The following is a 21824-nucleotide window of genomic DNA, read 5'->3' on the forward strand; positions in this document are numbered from 1 at the left end:
TGTCCTCTACTCACTCGTTCTCCAGAGCCACTATTCGAGCTTGCAGGTGATTCTGGGCGCTGCTGTACTCAGACACCAAACTCTGCATCTCCTTCTTGTGCTCCCTCTTGATCTCCTCCACTTCCTCTCTCCTCTTCTCCTCCTCTCGCTCCTTCTTTTTCTCTTCATCGACTTCTTCTTCTTTCAGGTCATCGTCTTTCTTCTCCTCCCAGTGTTTCTGTGACTCCTCCAGTTTCTCCATTTCCACCCTCAGTTTTTCTACCTCCTCCTTCAGACGTTGTGCTTCTTCCTCCAGCTGTGCATCTCTCTTTTTCCTCAGCTCGGCACTCTCTTCCTCTTCTTTTTCTTCAGTTTCAGGATTTTTCTGCACTGACCTGAAAAGAAGCAGCAACTTGAAATGATAAAAGCTGACTATGCATTAGTGGAACAAATGAAAAGTGATATACTGGTAAGTGAAATTGAAAAATTGGATCTTGAGACTGTGGATATGACCCTCAAACTGCAGCCTCTATTGCTATTGAGACTTGTCAGCCATTTCTTACTTGCTGCATAGCTCAGTTGTAGGACTACAGCAGGATTACTTAATCCAGCCCTATGAAAGCCAGAATCCAGCAGTTTTTCCATGTGTCCCTGCTCCAACACCAGACTCAAATTAATCAGTTATTGTGCAGATCATCAAAAGTGTTAAATTCATTTAATTAGATTCAAATGTGTTGAAGCAGGAATGCACTGAAAACCTGCTGGATTCCGGCTCTCATAGGACCGGACTGAGTAACCCTCATCTGCAGCAAGGTTTAAATTACAGGCGCTTTTGAGATTGTCAGATTTTTGGTGAAAATGCATGTGCACGTGACTTATCAAGTCACATGCACATGCACATATGCACATACATATACATTAGTGTACAACAGCTTGGTCAAAAACTGCCAAAAATAGGAATGATAACATCATCATGGAAATCATGCAGGAATTTCAGTTGTTTAATTGGAGCAAACAACAAGAGAGCAGTTATCCACACACAGTCTAACTCTTTCTGTCTTATCATGCACAGGTCTTCAAGGAAAACAAAACACTAAGAGCAGAGAAGAATCATGTTGCATTTATTATTCAAATTAATGGATTAAATATGTCTTCATAGAAACTGAAATTGTTTTAAAGGGAGCTGGAGAGGCCATCGCCTAGTGGACATTAAAGGTACTGCACTTTAAGGCACTTCATGTCTGACAGCTGGACTTTTTCCCCCTTCTCCAGTGTCAGATTAAACTTCATACCTCAATAACCTCAAAGATACACCCTTGTGCAAATTATCCAGTCAAGAGAGAAAAAAAAACTGAAAAATCATGAAATAATTGAAATATAACCTTTTTTTAAGCTGAATTTCTACTTTTGTTTTACATTTCAATTGGAAGTATGTCCACTCTTGACCTTTCATACTTTCCGGACCCGATTTGGCACAAAATCAACTAGGTTTTGACAGCTTTCCTGGATTTCTGGGTCTCAATACCAAACGTGAATTAGTTTTCGTAGGGTGTTCCATTTTTCTGAGTCTATGTTTTATGACAGAAGAAACATTCTCAATAGGATTTAAGTCCGGTGAATTTCCAGGCCATTCCAAGAACCTGTAACTTGTTTCTCGTCATAAAATCCTTCGCTTTGTGTAGGGGTCTGGCAGGCTGCGCGGTCCTGTTGAAAGTTGCTAGAATCATAGGGGAATGCCTTAACCATGTCCGGTATGGCCTTTTTCACCAAAACTTTAATATACAAGTTGTAATTTATTATAGCGATTACTGGGAATAGAGATCCAACACTGTAGTACGTGGTACGACTGATAAGAAAAACAGGTAAAAGAAATGCTTTGATCAGATTAATTTGCACAAGGGTGTAAAACAATAGATTCAAAGTTGCCTCACATTTCTCAAGTAAAAAATGTCACTACATGAGTCAAAAATAATAAATGAATTAATAGCTGCACCTTAACAGAGTAACAGATGACTCTACCTACCGTTCTTTTAGCTGTTTCTTCAGTGTTGCATTTTCCCTCTGAAGCTCCAGGACAGCACAGCGACTCTCGTCCAGCTGCCGCTCAAACACCTGATATTGGTTCTGCTGCTTCAGGTCCTTTACACACACACACACACACACACACACACACACAAAACCAAACAGATAAAAGGGATAAAGGGGGATTTTTATGGTCAATATTTCTATCAAAGTTAAGATTTCAACCTTTAATGTGGTTTAGTTCTGCTACACATCGTAGTAGTGCTGGCTTAACTCCACAGCCTCAGAGGATTTCATTGATATGAAAAATGATGTCATATCTCTACTGCAGGGCTTTGCTTTTATGTGCAAACAGAAGCAGATTAAATCAGCAGAGTACGGGACAGAAAACGCGGATAAATAAAGTCCTCGCGTCTGTGCACACACAGGGATTAATACTCTGCGCTGTGGTTGTTGCAGCAAGTGTGTCACCTGTTGCAGAGCCATCATCTGTGTGTGTGCTTGTAGTTGGGCCTGTAGGTCTTCTATCTGCTGCATGTGTCTTTGGGTCATCTGTCTGCTCCACTCGGTGTGCTGCTGGGTCAACTCTGCACGCTGCTTATCTGATATCACACACACACACACACACACACACACACACACACGCAAAACCACAAACAAAACTGTTACAGGTACCACTCTGCTGTTGCCATGGTGAAGTGTATCCATAGCAATAGTGACTTCAGTGTTGAATTTGTAATCTCAAAGTGTATATCGCTCTGTGCGAGTGAGTGAGTGTGTGTGTGTGTGTGTGTGTGTGTGTGTGCTCTCTCATTTTGTTCATGCAGCTGTTTTTCAGATTTTTTCCTCCGTGTCCTTGTGCTGTGGTGTGTTTATGTTTATGTGCATGTGCGCGTGTGTGTGTGTGTGTGTGTTACCGAGCTCCAGGTGGTGCATTGTCTGAAGCCTGTTCCTCTCAGACAGCAGATCTTCTTTTGCTTGCCTCTCCAATGCCTGCAGAGCCACGGCGTGACTGTGTCTCTCTTCAGCTGAAGACTGGGCTTGGGGCTCCTTCAACACAATGGGACACATTTTGTCTTTTTTTTTTTTTTTTTTTGCACCAGCTGCATTCTTTAAGCCCACAGCATCGTGTCCTAAATGCATGCATCTCTGGAGCCGAACACTCAAAGAAAAAACATTACGTTGGCTCTTCACTGGAAAGCTTTCATCAAAGCTGCTAAATTATTCATCACAGAGAAAATCCACGAAGTAGCCAACATATGGTTTTTTTAAAGCGCGTGGTGTTTGTGTGTGTACCTGCAGCAGATCCCTCAGTTTCCTATTTATCTCCTTGGTGTCTTGAACCTCCTTTCGCAACCTGTCAATTTCAGGGTTGCCATGGCAATCGTCTCCCTGTCCCGCTTTCTTTTTCTCCACCTTTATTGGTGGCAAATGGAGAGCAAAAGATTTGAAAGTTCAGAACTGATTTAGTGCAGATGATGCTACCGCGAATTAGCAAACATGTGCACCTGAAATAACGAAAGCAGACTTCTGATGGAACTTTTTGTAAAAAAATAAAAAAATAAAAAATTGAGATTTTATATATATTTGCACTTTTAGTGGAAGGCTCACCTGCAGCTCAGACAGCTGATCCTGCAGCTCATTTATCTGAGTCTGCATCTCCTGTTCCCGTCCTGCCCACCTCTGTTCACTCTCAGCAACGGCAGCATTCATCTCTATCCTGAACTCCGCTCTGAGCCGCTCCTCACACTCTGCCCTGGGGGGACGTAGCAGAACGAGGAGTGAGACAGAGTTAACCTACATGCAAAATGACTATTTATTTCTTCCTGCTACACTCCTGCTGCCTGATCATTGCTCTTGTTTTCCTGTGTTCCGCATTGTTAAAGAGAACTATTAATTTTGGCTTAATGTGCACGGTTGCAGCTTGACTACTTATTAACAACTTGATTGCAGAAAACATAGAAACACTACATCTTGCTATTAGCATATAAACAGATAAAAGAAATTTAAGTTTTTTTTTCCAAAGCAAACAGGCTTTTTTTTAATCTCTTATGCAACAGTGTTAAAAATGAAGATATATTAGGGTAATTAAACTCATTAATATTTCATAATTTAAAATGTAAATGGCTCTTTTTGCTGTGTGTACTACATACAGTCAATGCATAATGATCAATGAAGGCAAACTATACAGAATAATTCAGAGGCACAGGAGAGTAAAATGGATTTTCTACAACAGCTAATGTCTGTTTGAACCATGATACTGATTTTCAATTAAAGAACCATGAAAAAGTCTTGAGCCATCCCTCATTTCTTTATATATTGCCAAGAAAACAGAAAAACAAGCGCAGCCATTTATTGAAACAGGCAAACAGAAATATAAAAAAACAGTTTGTACAGCTTTGGTCATTAAACACAATTTCCTGTCATTTCTTTCAGCAATCTTCAGGAACAGACCTCCAGGTTTCTTAAATGTTATTTCAAACGTTTCTTTTGGATGTTGGCTGCCTTTCTTTACTTCAATGATGTATTTTTAAAACGACATAAGGCATTTTTTTCCCACTGGTTTTCAGTCCAGTGTCATGTTTCATTTGACATACTTCTGTCCTTTCTTCCTGTTTCCCTTTCTTAAAGATGACTTCTGGACAGCCACCCTTCCTGGATAAGGCTTCAGTGAACAGAAGATGGATCGACTAAAGCAGGGGTGTCAAACTCCAGTCCTGGAGGGCTGGTATCCAGCAGGGTTTTGTTGTTTCCTTCTACCAACACAACTGATTCAAATCAAATGGATCCAGCAGCATCTTGTCAACCTATTTATTCATTTCGGTCAGGTGTGTTGGAGCATGGTGACAACAAAAACCAGGATACCGGCCCTCCAGGACTGGAGTCTGACACCTGTGGACGAAAGGTTCGGATGCATCGCTCAGGTTGGTGCCAAGACCTTTAGATACTGCTCATCTGCTATTAAATGTTTTTGTTATTTCTACAGTGTCTTAAAAACTACAAGGAAATACTGCACAAAGTTCAAGAATAACACAGATATAGAACTGCAGGACTGAGAATGAGAATATGAATAAAAATAAATAAATTCAATCTATGCTTTTGTCTTCTGCTTCCCCAGTGTCTTCAAAAAATTGAAGTAAACATGACAAACAGTGCTTAGATAGGCCAGGTTTTTGCGGATGAACTTGTTGTAAGAATACTGTATCATCAAACTGTGTGTCCTTGAGACAGGCTGCAAGCAACAAACGGCCTAAAGGTTTAAAATGGGATCTTCGCTAAGTTTTCTGTTAAGTGTAGACACAGCACTGGTTCATCTCTTACATTAGGTGCCTTTTTATGTTTGAATGAGTCATAGCTCAGTGTGAAGTGCCTCACAAAAGACAAACTCCTCGGAAAACGATCACTTACAGTGACTGGAAAGAAAATGAGCAAAAAAATAAATAAATGCAAATTTTTTAAGAAAAACATTTGAAGATCTCCAGAAAGCCTGGAAGAATATTGCTAATATTGCAAATATGTATTGCAAACATTACTTAAAGCCATTTTAAACAATTACAATAAAGTATGACTTCTTGAAAGTAAAATATAAAGACGTAGAGTTTGGCTCAAGACTTTTGCACAGAGCTGCATGTACTGATGATGCGTCATTACTCACATATATTTATTATGCCAACTAATGTCTGGGCATGTCACTGCTCTGATGAAACAAATTTCACATCTGTAAAGCCATAACTCTGATCACTGAAGCTAAGCTCAAAGGGAGATTATTAAAGCAGGTCTTGTAGCTCCTCTTTGGGGCGCTACCTGATCCGGTCCTCTGTGTGCCGCTGGCTCTGCTCTAGAAGGCTCTTCTCCGTGTTCTTCCGGCTCTGCTCCAGGACTTTCTCCTCCAGTCGATGCTTGTCGGCCCTCAGGGACGCGATCTCTTTTTGCTGTCTGTCACGCTGCCTCTCTGCCTCCTCTTGAACCCGAGCCAGTCGACCATGGGCCTGATGAAGCTCCTCCTCCAGACGAGAGCACTGAGGGCCGCACGAGGGAGAAGCTTCGGAGGCCGCCTTTTCTTTCTTTCCATTCTGCTGGATCGCTTCCTCCAGCCGAGAAATCTGAAAGCAAAGAAACATTTCCCTATCTCGTCATAGCTGGAGGATGTCAGAGCAGATTGTTTATGGATGCTTCCATATTTATGAAGTAATAAGACACACTCCGTCACTTCTGACCTCAGTGGTGGCATCCTTCAGCTTTGTCCTCAGGTCGTCTCTCTCCTTCTCCAGCCCATTACGTAACGCCGCCGCAGCTCTCCTCTCTTCTTCCAAACGTGCGCACACCTTAAAAAAATATTTCCCCTCATAAAAACACGACTACAGCAGCAATTAATCTTTTCATTTTAACTTGACCCTGCTATTCTGACATGATCCTAGTAATCAGCCTAATAAATACACAGTGCAAATCATGCTCGCGTCACGACAAGGCTGAAAGGTCAAGCATTTATATGATCAAATCTCTTTTAATTATACATTTACACTGAGCGCAAGATTTATCCATTAATCATGCTCATAGCACAATGTGTGGGTGGGAAAGCCCTCAGGGGTCACGAGAGAACCATGATGATAACAGAGGAAACATTTATGCAGTACAGTGATGGTTTCTTGCCAATTCTCTTAAACTTTTCCGTCTTTTAAATAGCTGTAATTCTCTATGAATATTTTTAGTAAAAGGCTGCTGGTCAGGTTTACATATAAAAACTCACATAGTCTGTTGTTTTACTTGTAGGAACGTAATTAGAAATGACCTTTGATAATGAACTCAGAATAATACACCATGCCACGATTTATCTGACAGAATTAAAGGAAAATGCAGAAGAAGTGTGTGAAAACCCCCATATTTGTTACCTCAGAAAGTAAGTCCCAACCAGGTGCTGCTAATCTAAAGTACATGAGCACCTTAAGCGCCACCAGCAACTGCTGTTGCCCATACATGTGGGAGAGGTTAGGAGGTCATTTTCAAACAGTTTGGAGTTCTTCCCAAAATCAAATAATTATCAGAGAACCCACTAAAGCTACATCTCAGACTCTCCAGGCCTCCGTTTAACACCAAAGTTCATGACAGTACAACTGTCATAAGGCACGCATGTTAAGTTAAATGGCTTCTCTAAATTGTCCGTAGGAGTTATTGTGGGCGTGAATGGCTGTTTGTCTTTCTGTGTGATGGACTGGCAACCTGTCCAGTGTGCACCCTGCCTCTTGCCCAATGATTGCTGGGATAGGCTCCAGCTTCAGACCCTGAATTAGACTAAGAGGTTAAAACAATGGATGGATGGACGGATGGATGGACGGATGATGGATGGATGGATAGATGGACGGATGAATGGATGAATGGATGGATGAATGGATGGATGAATGGATTGATGGATGGATGGATGGATGGACGGATGAATGGATGGATGAATGGATTGATGGATGGATGGATGGATGGATGGACGGATGGATGGACCAATGGACCAATGGACTGATGGACAGATGGACAGATGGACAGATGGACTGATGGACAGATGGACTGATTGACAGATGGACTAATGGACTGATGGACAGTACAGCTGTATAAAGACTGCCACGAGAGATGTTCTGAACAAAAAGAACATGGCAGGAAGTCTAGGTTTGCAAAGTTGCATCAGAACAATCAAAAAGACGTATTTTTGAAAACTGTGACGTTTGGTCGTGGTGCAAACACAGCATGTCGGCTCAAATGCCTCAAACCAACTATCAGCAGTTCGGTGGTGGCAAGGTGATGTCTTTTTCTGGCCTTGTCTTTTGTAGTTACTGGGCATCTTGCAGCCATCGAATAGACCGTAAACTCATCTGTATGCCAAAGTATTCCAGAGACAAAAGCGAGGCCACCGGACTGACAGCGCTGGTTGAGCCCGGTTATGTAACAGGCCAATGATCCTATAAGCACACAAGTCCAGACCGCGACCTGATTGAAAGGTTGTGGTGGAACCGGCCTGAAGTGCTGTTTTTTTTTTTTTGTTGAGGTTGAATTTACCTCACCTAAAGACCTGGAAAAGACCTTGAGCCATATTCATCAAATTTCTTAGAATTACTCCTAAGCATGCTGCAAAAGAGTTGACTTGTGAATAAAAAGATTCCTTACTAAAAGCTGCACTTAAACGAGTCAGTCTCAGAGCGTGGTTACGACAGCTCAAAATGCCTCAAACTGAATCCATATGGTGTCACCTCTAAGTCCACTGAATGAACCGTTTATCTAGGAATTATGTAAGTATCTTAGAGAAACGTCTCAATGAACCTTTAGAAGGACAATGGGAGTGTATCTTTTGACAATAAATCAACCAAATTAAACAACATATATATCAGCAATCATTCAAAAAGAAATGTGCCATGATTTAATTCTTTAAAAAATGTAAAAAAAATTTCTTTTGATTACTGCTAAACCAACATCCCTCATTAAATCAGTAATGTAGATTATACCCGCTCTACTCGCCTCTACAGGAAACTCACGAACCACTTAGGACACCTCTGGAGGTCCCTTAAATATCTGGAGGAGTAGGAGAGATTCTTAGACTTGAGAAAGTTGATAAATAGCTTCTATTTTTGAGTTTGATCCCTTTTTTATTATTATTATTATGTCCTGATATGTAAAACCTGAGAAACGTTAAGAGTCGACTTTCATCCAGGTTTGATTCGGCTGAACAAGCCTGATTTCTGTGTGTGATTAGCTGAATGTCATAATTTTAACAAAAGCACAAATGATCGTCACCACACACTCAGACAGCGGAGGTAGCTGCTCTGAAGCATGAGAGGAAACATTATTATTAGTAGCAGTTTGTTCCTGCACCCCATACGATGACATTCAAAGTCTGACTGAAGCTGAAAGTAATAATTAATCCTTTATTATTCAGCAGAAACGCTGAACAGAAAGCTATTTTTAATATTCTTAAAAAAAGTCACATTAGTTTGCTGTGTTCTTATTTATTACACTCTGAAGTCTTATTTGTGTAAAAAAAAAAAACCATTTATTTTAATCTAAAAAAAACACCTGATATGTTAATATTCAATTTAAATGGTTTAATGCCGTATAAAAGAGAAAAAATTCGTTTTTTCATTTGACAAAATTTTTCTGTCTTTTACCTTTTTCCCCCTTTTTTTAAGATTGGTTTGAGAATTACAAAAGAGTAGCCAGCTTGTTCCATGCAGCAGATGGTGGTGAGGGCGCTCCCAGTTTGGAGAATCATCAGATATCTGGATGGGAGGGATCAGGTAAGAGATACCCAGAAGGGGACTACAATAGAGTAAAGTTTTGTCATTAACTCAAAGTCAAAAATTTTTTCTTCTAAATCTTTTTTTTTTTTTTTTAAACATAATCACTTTTGCATTTGATAAGTCCTCCACATTGCTGCAGGTCATCGCATGCCCTACAGCTGAGACGTATGTTGTAGCTCACTATTCTGCTGATCTAATGTAAAAATACCAACTACATGATGGTAAAAATGAATAGAAAATCATTGAAAAGGTCAAACACTTACTGTATTTCCATTTTTTTGCTAAACTGGGGGAGAGAAGTAAGCTATTCGTCCAGTCTGACGCAACAACTTAGCCTGCGACAACAAGCAGCCTCGCAAGATGTTCCTAGGTTGGAAAAAATGTGAAGAAGATTCCTGACGCGAAAGTGACGAAAGCTAAAATTAATTGTATTTTTATGTAAACTAGTCATGTTTTTTTTTTTTTTTTAGCTTTTTATCATTTCAGATGATAAAAATTGTTCTTCTGAAAGTATGCAGCATAGTAAACCCCTTCCTGTGTGTGGGTGTGCAGACGGAGGCTGACCTCTTGGTTGGTCTTCCTCTCTGAGCTCAGCGCTTCCTGGATGCTGTTTAACTCAGCCGCATGCCTCCTCATCACCTCCTCTATCGCCTTCCGCACCTGCTCCTTCAGCCGCCTCCTGTCCTCCTCAGCTTTCTCCACCAGCCTCCTCTTCTCCTCCTCCAGCTTCTGCTGCACGTTGGCTCTCTCCGCCTCGACCTGTTCAATGCTCTTGTCCAACTGGGACCGAACTCGGACCCTCTCCACCTCCAGTTCTTTGCGAAGGCGGTCCACCTCCTCCTCTTTTTCACGCCGCAGACGTTCCTTCAGCTCCTCCGCTTCTTTCTGCAGTACTTGCTTCTCTTCGTCTTTTTCTCGGCGCATTCTGTTTCTGTCCTTTTCAAAACGTTCCTTTTCTTGCTCCCTCTCCTTCTGCAGACTCTCCTTCTCTTTTTCCATCTCCTTCTGGAGTTTATCCCTCTCATCGTCTGCGTGCTTTTGGATGCGCCGCAGCTCCTCGGTCTGGGCTCTCACCATCTCTGAACGCAAACTGGACAGAGCTTCAGCGTGCTGCGAGGGGAACACAGTATTCACCCAGGTTTTATCAAACATACAAATCATTTTTTCTCCATTCTGAACTTGTTTATCTGGTGTGTGTGTGTGTGTGTGTGTGTGGGTGTGTGTGTGTGTTACCTGGCGTATCTGCCGGGCGTGGTCACTGTTTCTGCCGCTGCTCTGCAGCTCCAGCTCCCTGTTCCTGCTCTGCAGACGACTCACCTGGCTCCTCAGCTCCTCTATTTCAGCGCAAACACACACCTCACAGCCCCCACGATTCAGGAGCTCTTCTGACGGACACACACCAGATGATAAAACACAGGGATGAAAGCAAACACAAATGCCAAATCACAACACACAAACAAGGTAACTGATCAGTTATGTTTTCACCTAAAATGAAAAAAAAAAAAAAAGTTGAGGTCAAAGCAGATCGAGGGAATCTGAAATCCTAGAATCTGTTGACTAAGAAAAAGACAGAATATAAGAAATATTTTTATTTTATTTTGCACCATGTTTTTAAACGGTGAGCTTGAGTGTCTAGAAAGGCACCTATAAGGAAAATGTAATAATAATAATAATCCCAGCACTTTTGTTTGGGACTTCCAGGTTTAAGAACATCTCAGTCAGTAGTTTAGATTTGCAGGAGATTTCTGTCACTTTTAATGACGCTACATTCACTGCACCACATAGCCTGGTGAATATGGCTTCATATCGAAATAAAATTCTCACCAGCAGTTTTTTTTTTTTTTTTTTTTCATTTGATTAAGAAATATATAAGTTCATTAAGCTCTGCCAGTGTTTTGTTTAAAGTTGTATATCCCTGTTAGGCAATCTGACGGGTGTTTTTTCATTTGTTTTTTCAAATTTTGGGTTTTTTAATCTCTTAAACAAACAACAAGCAACTGTTAATATTAGCATTTAAACAAAACAGAAAGGGACAGAGACTCATTGTTTATAGACAGGGCAATAATTATCTTTTAATTTCTTCTTACTTGACAGGTAACTTTGTGAACAGGCCAGTTTGCTGAGGTGCTGTGCAGTGTCTTGACAGTTTGAGCCACTTTCAACATGTTATTTTCAATGAAACTGAGTGAAGACTGATCCGTTCCATCTACCTGTGGCCAGACTCCCAACAAGGTAAGTGTTTGGGAACATTAAAGACAAGTAATCAATTTGGTGTATAGTAGACTCTCCGGTTAATCCTATCATACGCTTATAATGCCTTTGAAGGGTTATTGATCTCAATTAGATGAGACGTCACTGTGCATATATCACTTTATGCTTTTCAGTTCTTCTGCATGTCTTCTGATTTTTCATCCAGAAAAAAAAACAAAAGTTTATGCTGATTTTATCATAAGGCAAATAAAGATTTGTGAAGATAATAATGTTTAATTAATTTACTTAATACAGATAAAATGCATTTAAAGTACAGATTTTTTTCTCTCCACTGCTTTTCTGTACTAAGCACTACATCATAATCAAGATGCAATCATGAGAATCCAGTAAGTTATTATCTCAAACAGTGTACCAGCTGAAATCCATCTGAAACTATGCAACCGGTCATGAGATACAAACTTAATTTCTTTAAGATCATCTGGAAGATTCTGAGTCGCTTTTGACTGAACTACTTCTGCACTTTCTGACTAAAAGATGAGTATTTTTTAGAAAATGCTGACAAAACATTTTAAAGAAAATTATATGAATCATAAAAACATCAACTTCAGTCTGAGTTTGGGATCTAAGTAGTGGAAGGAAATTGGGAATATATCATGACAGTGTTTTTATAGACCTTCTGGGTGTTTTTGCTGCAGGAAAAAAAAAAAAAAAGAAAAACAATGAAAACAGGAAGAATTGGAGCAAAAGCAACAGAGTTACTGAAGCTTCACGGTTTGCAGCTCTAATGGGGAAGGACCTAAAACAAAATCCCTTCTCATGCACTTTATAACTATCACGGCTTTTTAGCTGACTGGGCGTAATGACAACTTGATGAAGCTGTTTGCCTTTTTGGAGGATATATTATGCGAGTGTGTTAAGTTATCTGTTTTTATTACTGTGGAATGAGGGGAAAACTTAATTAGTCTGAATGGATGAGGAAACTGCACTGGCTTCAGCTGCGTTGACATTTCCTGGCAGCTACCTGCTGCAGACAGGTGTGTGAGCGTCACAATGAAAGGACTACCTGCTTTGCTCTGCAGCTCGTCCTCCTGCAGCAGCAGTCTCTCCTTGGCGACCGCTAACTCCTCCTCCGCCCGTTTAACCACGCCTTCAGCCTCAGACACGCGCTTCCGATCCAGCTCCAGCTCCTCTTCCAGGTCCTGGGGGGACAGGGAGGCGTAAAAAAAAAAACAAAAAAAAACAAACAAGAATGTATAAAGAAAAAGAGAAGCCAGTGGCAAACATAACACAGATTATGAGAAGGGAAAGAAGGGATGCAAGTCGGAGAAGCAGGCGGTGCGGAAGGAAAACATGAGGGATGAAATGTGGTGAGTCAGGGAGCTGTCTTGCCCAGCAGTGAGCCTTTAATGGTCTGCTGTTAGGGCTTATGTCAGCTCCATGCCAGCTCTCCCAGGGCTTCTCAATGCTCATGCGTGAGGTGGTAATGGTAGCGGTGCAGCCAATCTATCCTGCTCAAACTACTCATTAGCAGATATTTGGCAGAGGGAATAGCACTAAGAGAGGGCAGCCTGTGGTTAGACAAGCATGACCCCCCCCCCCCCCCCCCCCCCCCCGCTTTGCCTCGCTCCTCCTTTTCCCATCAACACAATCATTAGCTGGGGGTATTAAGAAGAGGAAGCTGCAACATTTCACCTCCCGTCTTACAGCTCTGGACTCCAGTTTGAGGATGGGGGGAAAACACATGTGTGTACCTGTATCCTCTCTTGCAGCTTCACCGTGTTTCTCTTGCTCTCCGCCAGCTTCTCCAGGTGACTTTCCACCTCGGCTTCAGCCAGTTTCACTCTCTCCCTCAGAGCGCTGTGCATCCCCTTCTTCTCCTCCTCCTCCCTCTCCTCCCACCTTTGCCGCTCCTCCCTCCATTCCGCCTCGATTTTCTTCCTCGTTTGCTCCTTCTCTTTGTTCAGATCGTTCACCTTCTGTTCCCACTGCTCCCGCTCCTCTTTCACCGCCTGCCGCTTCTCCTCCTCCGCTCTGTCCCGCTCCTCCTTCAGCGCCTTCAGCTCCTCCTGGAGGGCGTTCAATCTCTCCAAGTCCTCGTGCTTTTCAGTTCTTCTCTCCTGCTCCTGTTTTTCTTTCTCCTCATCCTCTCTCTGCCTCTCCTCTTTCTTCTCTTTCTCGTCATCAGCTGCTTTCTGAAGCTCCTCACATTTGGTGCTCAGATCCTGGATCTGTTCCCCGGCTTTCTCCAGTTCTGCGCTCAGTCTCAGGCTCTCCTCCTGGGTAGTGCTAATCTGACTTTTGGCCTCCTGGAGCTCTTTCTCTGCAGCTTGGAGCTTCTCCTCAAACTCTTTCCTCAGCTCTGCTTCGGTCTCACGCTCCCTCTCCTCTGCCAGCATGCGGAAGCATTCAAAATCTGCCTGAACCTGAAGAGCACAGAGGATAACAGGATGAACTCCACGCTGAACTTACAGCTTTCTTACAAGGCAACGATTAAAACACATTATTCTAACATTGCAACATCTCAAAGTTCATCTACGTTTGTAGAGAAACATGCAAACGTCTTTTCCTACATCATCCAAAAAGTGTAAACACTGAGTGTAAACTTTGAAAAAGACCAGAAATTAGACCATAAATGGTCAAATGTATTACAGTGTTGTGACGTTCAATCAATACTTAGCATTTTTCTGTGCTCCAACATGCCTGACTCAATCTTTGGATTCAACAACCTAACAAGTTCTGCACAATGACTCATTCATTTGAGTCATGTGTGCCAGAGGAGGGAGACATCAAAACCTGCAGGGCTGCAGGCCTCATGGAAGGAAGACCAGCCCTGAGTTAGACTCAGGGATGTGTTACTGTAGCCATACCTGTGTGAAACACACAATACTGCACTCTCTATATTTGTTCTGTGTCGAGGTAATCCATATTTCCCATTAGACCAGCTGGAAGAAGTTTCCCTCTCTGCCTTACTCCTGCCCCACATCCTCTTGCTTTCCTCTTCAGCTTGTGTGGAATTTGCTGTTTTTTTTCTCATTAATCTGGTTTTGGAGATCTTAATCAGTGGATCTTGCTGGTAAGAAACTCCTCTGTTGCCATGGTTATTCATCATAACAGATGTTGAAAAGCCCAACGCATAAGAAACCACTTTAGTACAACGCCCAGATCAGTTTAAAAAAATGTCTCAAAATTAAGTTTGATGGTGGATTTTCTGGAAAATAAAAGTATTTTTTATTTACAAATGAAGAGTACGAGCTGATATAATAAAAGTTTCTGCCATCTGGGGGCGCATAACAGCTAAGTCAATCTAGTTTTACCTCTCCACTTGAATGGACCCCCATCGTGATCCCTGGAGACATGCATAAGGAAGGAATCAAGCTGTTGACTGATGAATGTAGAACAATGCTGTACAATAAAAAGTACAAGACTTTCTCCTCCTTTCAAACGTTCTCCGTGGAAGATCATTGTACATGTAAGTTTCACTGAAAAACTGCTGCAAATAAATGATCTTTAAGCTACTAGACTTTGCTGTGGTTCTAAAATCAGGATTTTATTAGAACAGAACTTCAGTAAGGAAACGCTTCGTGCAACTGCAAGCTGACATTTATTATTATTATTTATTTCTCAGTCTCTGATGCTTTCAGCTGTCTGACAAAAGAAAGAGAAAAATATGTGAATGAAAGCAGCTTTACTGGAAACTTGACTGTATTTATACACATTTATGCTTTAAAGGTGGAGTATGTAAGATTTTCAATATTTAAAAAAAAAAAAAATTAACTAAAAAATAACTATGGCCCTGCGATGGACTGGCGAGCTGTCCAGGGTGTACCCTGCCTGTCGCCCAAAGCCAGCTGGGATAGGCTCCAGCTTCCCCGCGACCCTGAATTGGAATAAGCGGTTCAGAAAATGAATGAATGAATGAATGAATGAATAAAAAATAACTACAATCATAATTAGATAGTTTTTTGTTTTTTTTAAACATGTAGGTTCCAGTCGGTCCATATTTGATGTGTTATTAAATTACAAGTTTAATTAATGACAAAGACCCTTCTTAAATGTTTGCATACCATGCTTTTTGTCATTTGTCATTAATTAAACTTGTAATTTAATAACGCATCAAATATGGACAGACTGGAACCTACATGTTCAAAAACTTGCTAATTATGATTGTAGTTATTTTATTAGTTAATTTATTTTGAAAATATTGAAAATCTTACATACTCCACCTTTAAAAAGAAACATAAAGAGGTTTATGTGGAGCGTTGAGGCTTTCTGAGTCTTATAAGCAAGAGTTATTCCATCTCTGATCACATTATGTGTCTGTGCCTGTTTTGAAAGCTTTGATATTGTATTTGATTTTGTGAGTGTGGGTGATTGTTTGTCCAGTGACATTAACTGGAATAAAACAAGCATGTAAAGAAAAACAGGTATGCTGTTTATAAATACTGTCATACTACATAGGTACTATCATGGTGCTTGAAACTTGGAAACTGTTGTGGATCATGATCATGACAGCTGGGAGTTTACACATCACATTATATGCCACCACTCACACACGCACACACCTGGGCTCCAACTCGCTGCTGCTCATCTAGAGATTCCTGCAGCTCAAGGAGACGTGTCCTTAATGCAGAGCCCTCCCCTTCGTGACACGTCTCCATCAGGATGCGGTGCAACTCGTCGTGGTGAGCATGGCTCAAGGCCTGCAGGGCTGCTTCCTGCTCCTCATTCTTCATGTTCAGAGAGTAAATCACCTGGAGAGAGGAAAAAAAAAACAGACAATGAAGAAGAAACTGTGCTCTCCTTTAAAGAAAACATGTTATTTTATATTTGAATGGCCTTTATGATGTCAATTTATACAAGTTGTACATATAAAGCATGAATAATTCTTGTAGAATTCTTCTTGCAAATCACAATAGGGGATGTTTAATGAGCTACATGTGTATTCCACTGACCTGGTTAGCAAATATTAACAATAACAGGCAATAAACACACATCTGCTTTCATCCAATTTATGTATAAATAATTCACATTGTAAACACATAAAGTATCTGTTTTTAATCTGTTTTTTTTATTTCAACCTGCAGGGCTGGGTGTTCCATGTTCACAGAAAACTTGGTCAGTGCTACTATGTGTGACCAATTTTAAGCAAACAGCAAATGCAGTGTTTATCTCTGCTGTTTTTACCACCTCTGTTGCACCAAACTGCCATGTTAGATTTAGGAAATGGGTTGTGTCACTAATTTTAAATCGTGCTAAACGCTCGAATGGGGGTCCAAATTCCTGATGAGGGACCAAACCAGGCATTACTTTATACTTGTTTATCACCGTGTGACATGATCTATATTCAGTCTGCTTTGTTTGGCTTATTCTTTCATTGAGTATCGCTAAGAAAATCAATAACCATTTATTGGTGCTTTATGTTTTCTTTAAAAAAAAGGGGCAGATATTACAAGAAATGTTCTTTTTTCTGCTCCTTTTCGAGCATGGTGCCCTGTTTGTTTTTTTTGTTTTTTTGTACTGTAAAGTCTTGCTTTACCTTTTGTATAACCATGTGAGAAATAATAATAATAATAATAATAATAATAATAATAATAATAATAATAATAATTCGAAGCATGTTAGGAAGTATTTAGGATTCCCTGTTAGACCTACAATGTATTTGTCTCTTTAGGCTTGTTAACTCATTTATTTTTATTTCTTTAAAACTATTCAAGAGAGTTACATCACAACAGCAACCAATACCAACACAAGCCCATAAACACATCCAATATTTTGAGCCAGTACCATTAAAATGACAAATATGAAAGTGGTTCTGATGTAGAAACTCATCAATACAAAATCATAGATAGTAAAGGTTATAAGTAACGTAACAAACTATGTTGATCTGCTGTAACCTTAGAAAGATGTGGTGGTTCAGTCCATCTTTAGGCAGTGACGCCTGCTCACATGCACGCCGTGTCTCTCCCCCTTCCCTATTATAGTGTATGACTGGCATACTGTATGAAATATGGTCTGTTTACCCCCACTACTCACTTTAACCTCTACGCCATGTTGACAGTGCCATCATCTGGTCCTGGTGACCCTGACGTCTCACTTACCCACTTCCAGTGGCCGTGTGTGTCTTCGTGCATGCACACACAGGTTTACGCAGGAGATACATGGGCTCATATTTTATCCAGACGCCTCTCTGTCTGCAGCACACAGCTGGCACAGCACTGCTGGACATTCCCCATGTGTGTGTGTGTGTGTGCGGGTATGTTACAAACCCTCCTTTTTCCACACATTGACACTGCCTTAACACGATCAATCTCAAATAATCTGACTTTTTTTTTTTATATACAATCCATCTCCTCTTATTGATCCTTCTCTTGGAATCCTGACAAACATGTTCAGTTTGTCACGCCGGCCATTCAATCACGTCACGCTGCATGAACTTTGGCTCGCTAACTGTGACTCATGACACAGAGGAATGAAGGGTGCACTGAAATTAGGGCAAGCTCTGAGAGGGCTGTGTGTGAGGGGTTCATCAGCCGCTTTGAAAGGACGGAAAGGAAGACAAACATGCACGGCTTAATGTAGATTCTTCTAAAACCTGGTAATGATTCAGACGAGCAGTTTCCACCTGGACGTCGGGACCCTAAGGGATTGTGAAGCCCACCTGACCATTACACCCCATCTGTGATGGTTGAATGTCTCAATCTTAAAGTGGGTTCATTAGCATGCTGCCTGCACTGTTCAGGGACAGCTTGGTTTCCAGGAGATTTCCAAAGCAGGCTGAGATCTGTTCTCTTTTTATTTGCAGAAGCAGCAGGGAGTGCAGCCACTGACATGAGCTGATCCTTCTTGTCCCCTTTTCCACGAAGAAGCTCTTACAATTATCAGTAAATGATTTGATATACCTGTCTTCATGGCTGTTTAACTATTGTGTTTGAAACAGCAGGGTTAAAACATATTTCCATGCTGTTTTGCACTAGTTAAACCAAATGAAAATGATGCCTGGATTTTAAATAATACTTTGCATTATTTAAAATGCAAAGTAACATAAACATACATCCATTTTATTCCCTTTTTTTATTTTTAATATATGCCTGTTTGTCTATAGAAGAGTAAATAATTACATTATCAGTTGGACATTAACACAGTTAAATGCTTAATTACAGTTATTTTTATGAGCAATAATTAAATACCAAAATGTAATAACTTTGACGACATTAATTGTAATTTTGAACTGAAGGTTGGAGGCAGCAGGCAGACTCCAAACATCAAAGATCACTTCTTGCACAAGGATGTCATCATTTTAAAAGGTTAAAGATCCTTCTCAAGAGCAGAGCATCTACAAAGCAAAACAGCCTCCAGATATTCCTTCATTTGAACAAAGACCGTAGACCAAGCCACAAAAACATCTTCAGACCAGAAATCTCTGCTCACTGCCAGATATGACATGAGAAGATCTAAATAAGTTATAATGTGGGATGCAAATGTAAGTTTTGACTTGATTTGGGACTACTTAACACACTGTTTTGTAATATTGGATGCTTTCCTTCATTATTCATCAATAAATTACTCAAATTTAAGGATTAAAAAAAAGATTAATCTAAGATTTTACAGTTAATAATTCATTATCAGGTAACATCACTGCAGCCATCATGTGATCTTTAGGAAGTATGAATCAAAAGGAGGCTACTCACCCATTTAAGCCTCTGTCAGGTGTTAGTTCTTCACTGATCTATGTTTACTCCCACTACAGTTATAAATCAAATAAAATGGCATCTTCTTCTTCAATGTCTAGAGTAAAAATGTGATGTTAAACGGTAACTCATAGGAATAAACCACTTCACTGCCTCTTTATCGTGTGTGTCCAGTTCATGGATACAGCCAGACGTTATTCCAGACTCATTTTTACAAAGTGAAATGTTTCCTGCATGACTCCGACTATTCACACACTGCATGACCAAATCCATTCATCCTTTCACTACTCCTGTTCCAGTGCAGGGGTTGGGGGATCAGATCCCAGCTGCTATCAGGCAAGCGGCATGTTTTTGGACTGGAGGAGAACCCTGTGGAGAACATGCACACTCCACACAGAAAGAAACCAGCTGAGGTTTGAATCAGGAACCTTTTTCCTGTGTTGGTTCTAACCACCAACCCACCATGACCAAATTTATGTTATTTCTAGACTGATATTTTTTTATTCCTTTACTCAAATCCATTTTCTATTCTGTTTAGTTTAATTCTGTGTTGCGGGAAAGCAGGAGCCTGTTCCAGGAATATGTAGGTGTGAGGCAAGGAACACCTGGACAGGTACATCACAGGGTTATTAATCTCCGATTTGCCAATCAGATCCAAGCATCATTTGGAAATGGACTGAAATATGATTTGGATTGTTCTTCAGATGCTTCTCAGTGTTGTCTGAACTTCACTTGGATTATTGGATTATTATTATGGGGACTAAACAGACTAGACCACTTCCTTCACCCAGCATGTGGAATAAAATGTGGAATTGTGGGTAAAAGAGACATTTGAGGTGGATCCCTACAGTGGGTTTTGACTCACCTGCTCTGCTGAAGTCACGGATGTTTGAAGTCGAAGTTTAGGAAACCAAGAATTAGACTTTTTTTTTTTGTTCTTGCAGCATTTACATTAAAACCAACCAGTTATCCCAGAAGTCTAACAGTGTTTGTGAATCATGACCAGTCCTGGACACGAACTCTTCCCACTTACTGCTTTCAAATCCCATTTCTTTGTCATCTTTTTTGCCATCTTACATTTTTATTTTATGACTATTATTACAGTGCCACTTTGGTTCAGAGGAGAATGTTGATCTTTATCTTTAACGTCGCTACACTCCCTCTGGTTTTTAGTCTCACGGCGAAGAACACAGAACTATAAAAAACATCTTTGTTCCTGCTGCTGAACTGAACAAATATATTTAGCACATTTATTTGGTTTTATTCTGGCTTTTATTTGAAGCGACTGATCTTCTTTTCTCTTACAAGTCCTGACTGGTTGATTTAGATTATTATTCAATCATTTTATCCTAATTATTTAGGGTTTTCTAAGATTTTTATAATAGATGCTGCATCATGTTTGTCACACCAAATGTAAATATCCTAAATAAATACCTATAAATAAACCGGGCTGACTTTTGGCTTTAATAATGCAGAATATGTATTCATCTATAAAATTAAGACATTTAATATCATTGTCCAAACTTTATCTAACATCAAACTGAGGATTTATCCATCAATGTACATTATTTGATCAATATTCTTACTTTTTAAGAACCATATCTGAACATTTATCCCACTTTTATTTGGTTGTTATTTTAGGTGTATATCTGCAGGCACGCTGCACAGCAGCCTGGTCAGAGAGGGGCCGCTTCTTACTGTAAACCCGGACTCCAGATTCTCGTATCGATCCTGCAGCTCGATACTGTTATTCATGTCGCCTCACAAGCCGCTGCGCTTGCTTACTGACAATAACTTCACAGTCAGCAAGGCATGAAATGAATGATCTGTTCAGAGCAGGTGAAGAAGGAGTGAGATGTAGACTGGTTGCTGCACAGAGAAGAGGTTTGGCAAAGACACACACACACACACACACACACACACATACCTCCACACATGTCAAAGAGGGTACTGAGCGTGCTGGATTACAAAGCAGGGAACACTGTGACAGTGCACGTGGTAAGCACAGGAAATCCAAAGATAGAATTAAAGCTGTGTGGGTGTTTTTGTATAAGCTCACACTTTTAATATGCCACCGCTGATCTCCGCGAGCCCCTGTCAAGGAGACTATACTCTTCTTTTTGTATTCATGTGAGGGTGCGCATGCCTGTTCACGCGCAAGCTTATGTGAACATTCACAACAGCTGGCCTGCCATGGTCAGCTCCCGCTTTCTTCCCATTGGCTTGCTCCGCCGTGTAAACACACTCCAACTGGTTTATCTTTAGCAGCACCCATTCAGCCGGGACGGCGAGGAAAGGGGGAGGGCAGGGACGGAGGTGGAGGAGGAGTGGGGGGGAAAGGGGGGGAGTTGTTCTAGTGAAGCATAAGAGGATGGGTGATAGAAAGCGTAAGGGATGGGCAGACTTGAGGAGGTTCGCTGAGGATAAGTGCATGTGTGTGTTCGTGCACAACTAACTGAGGTTATAAAATATATAAGGTTACCACAGCTGACCCATTTCCCACTTCCTCTCCACTCTACACCCTGCCCCAAAACACTCAAATAAACCATGTGTCACGAGCCGAGCATCCCGAAGCTCGGAGGAAACGCTTACACCAAATACCAGATTTGATGATTCTTAGATTTCAGCAGCGCTTTCAGGGTTTTTTATT

At 40.8% G+C, this 21824-nt stretch overlaps 1 protein-coding gene across 1 annotated transcript in view; it reads right to left on the reverse strand.

The window, feature by feature from the left end:
* The window catches only part of fam184b (family with sequence similarity 184 member B), a 30881-nt gene that overhangs the window by 7419 nt on the left and 1638 nt on the right, over window positions 1–21824 (reverse strand). The window contains exons 2-14 of the mRNA XM_079261620.1: window positions 16049–16237; window positions 13238–13909; window positions 12550–12685; window positions 10509–10660; window positions 9840–10385; window positions 6219–6326; window positions 5806–6104; window positions 3613–3757; window positions 3298–3417; window positions 2919–3051; window positions 2473–2603; window positions 2003–2118; window positions 15–374 (exon numbers count right to left, since the gene is read on the reverse strand). Coding sequence (XP_079117746.1) covers window positions 15–374; window positions 2003–2118; window positions 2473–2603; window positions 2919–3051; window positions 3298–3417; window positions 3613–3757; window positions 5806–6104; window positions 6219–6326; window positions 9840–10385; window positions 10509–10660; window positions 12550–12685; window positions 13238–13909; window positions 16049–16237 — 3107 coding nt within the window. The remainder of the gene's footprint in view (window positions 1–14; window positions 375–2002; window positions 2119–2472; window positions 2604–2918; window positions 3052–3297; window positions 3418–3612; window positions 3758–5805; window positions 6105–6218; window positions 6327–9839; window positions 10386–10508; window positions 10661–12549; window positions 12686–13237; window positions 13910–16048; window positions 16238–21824) is intronic.

Source organism: Telmatherina bonti (assembly GCF_933228915.1).
Source record: "Telmatherina bonti genome assembly, chromosome: 3".
Lineage (NCBI taxonomy): Eukaryota > Metazoa > Chordata > Actinopteri > Atheriniformes > Telmatherinidae > Telmatherina > Telmatherina bonti.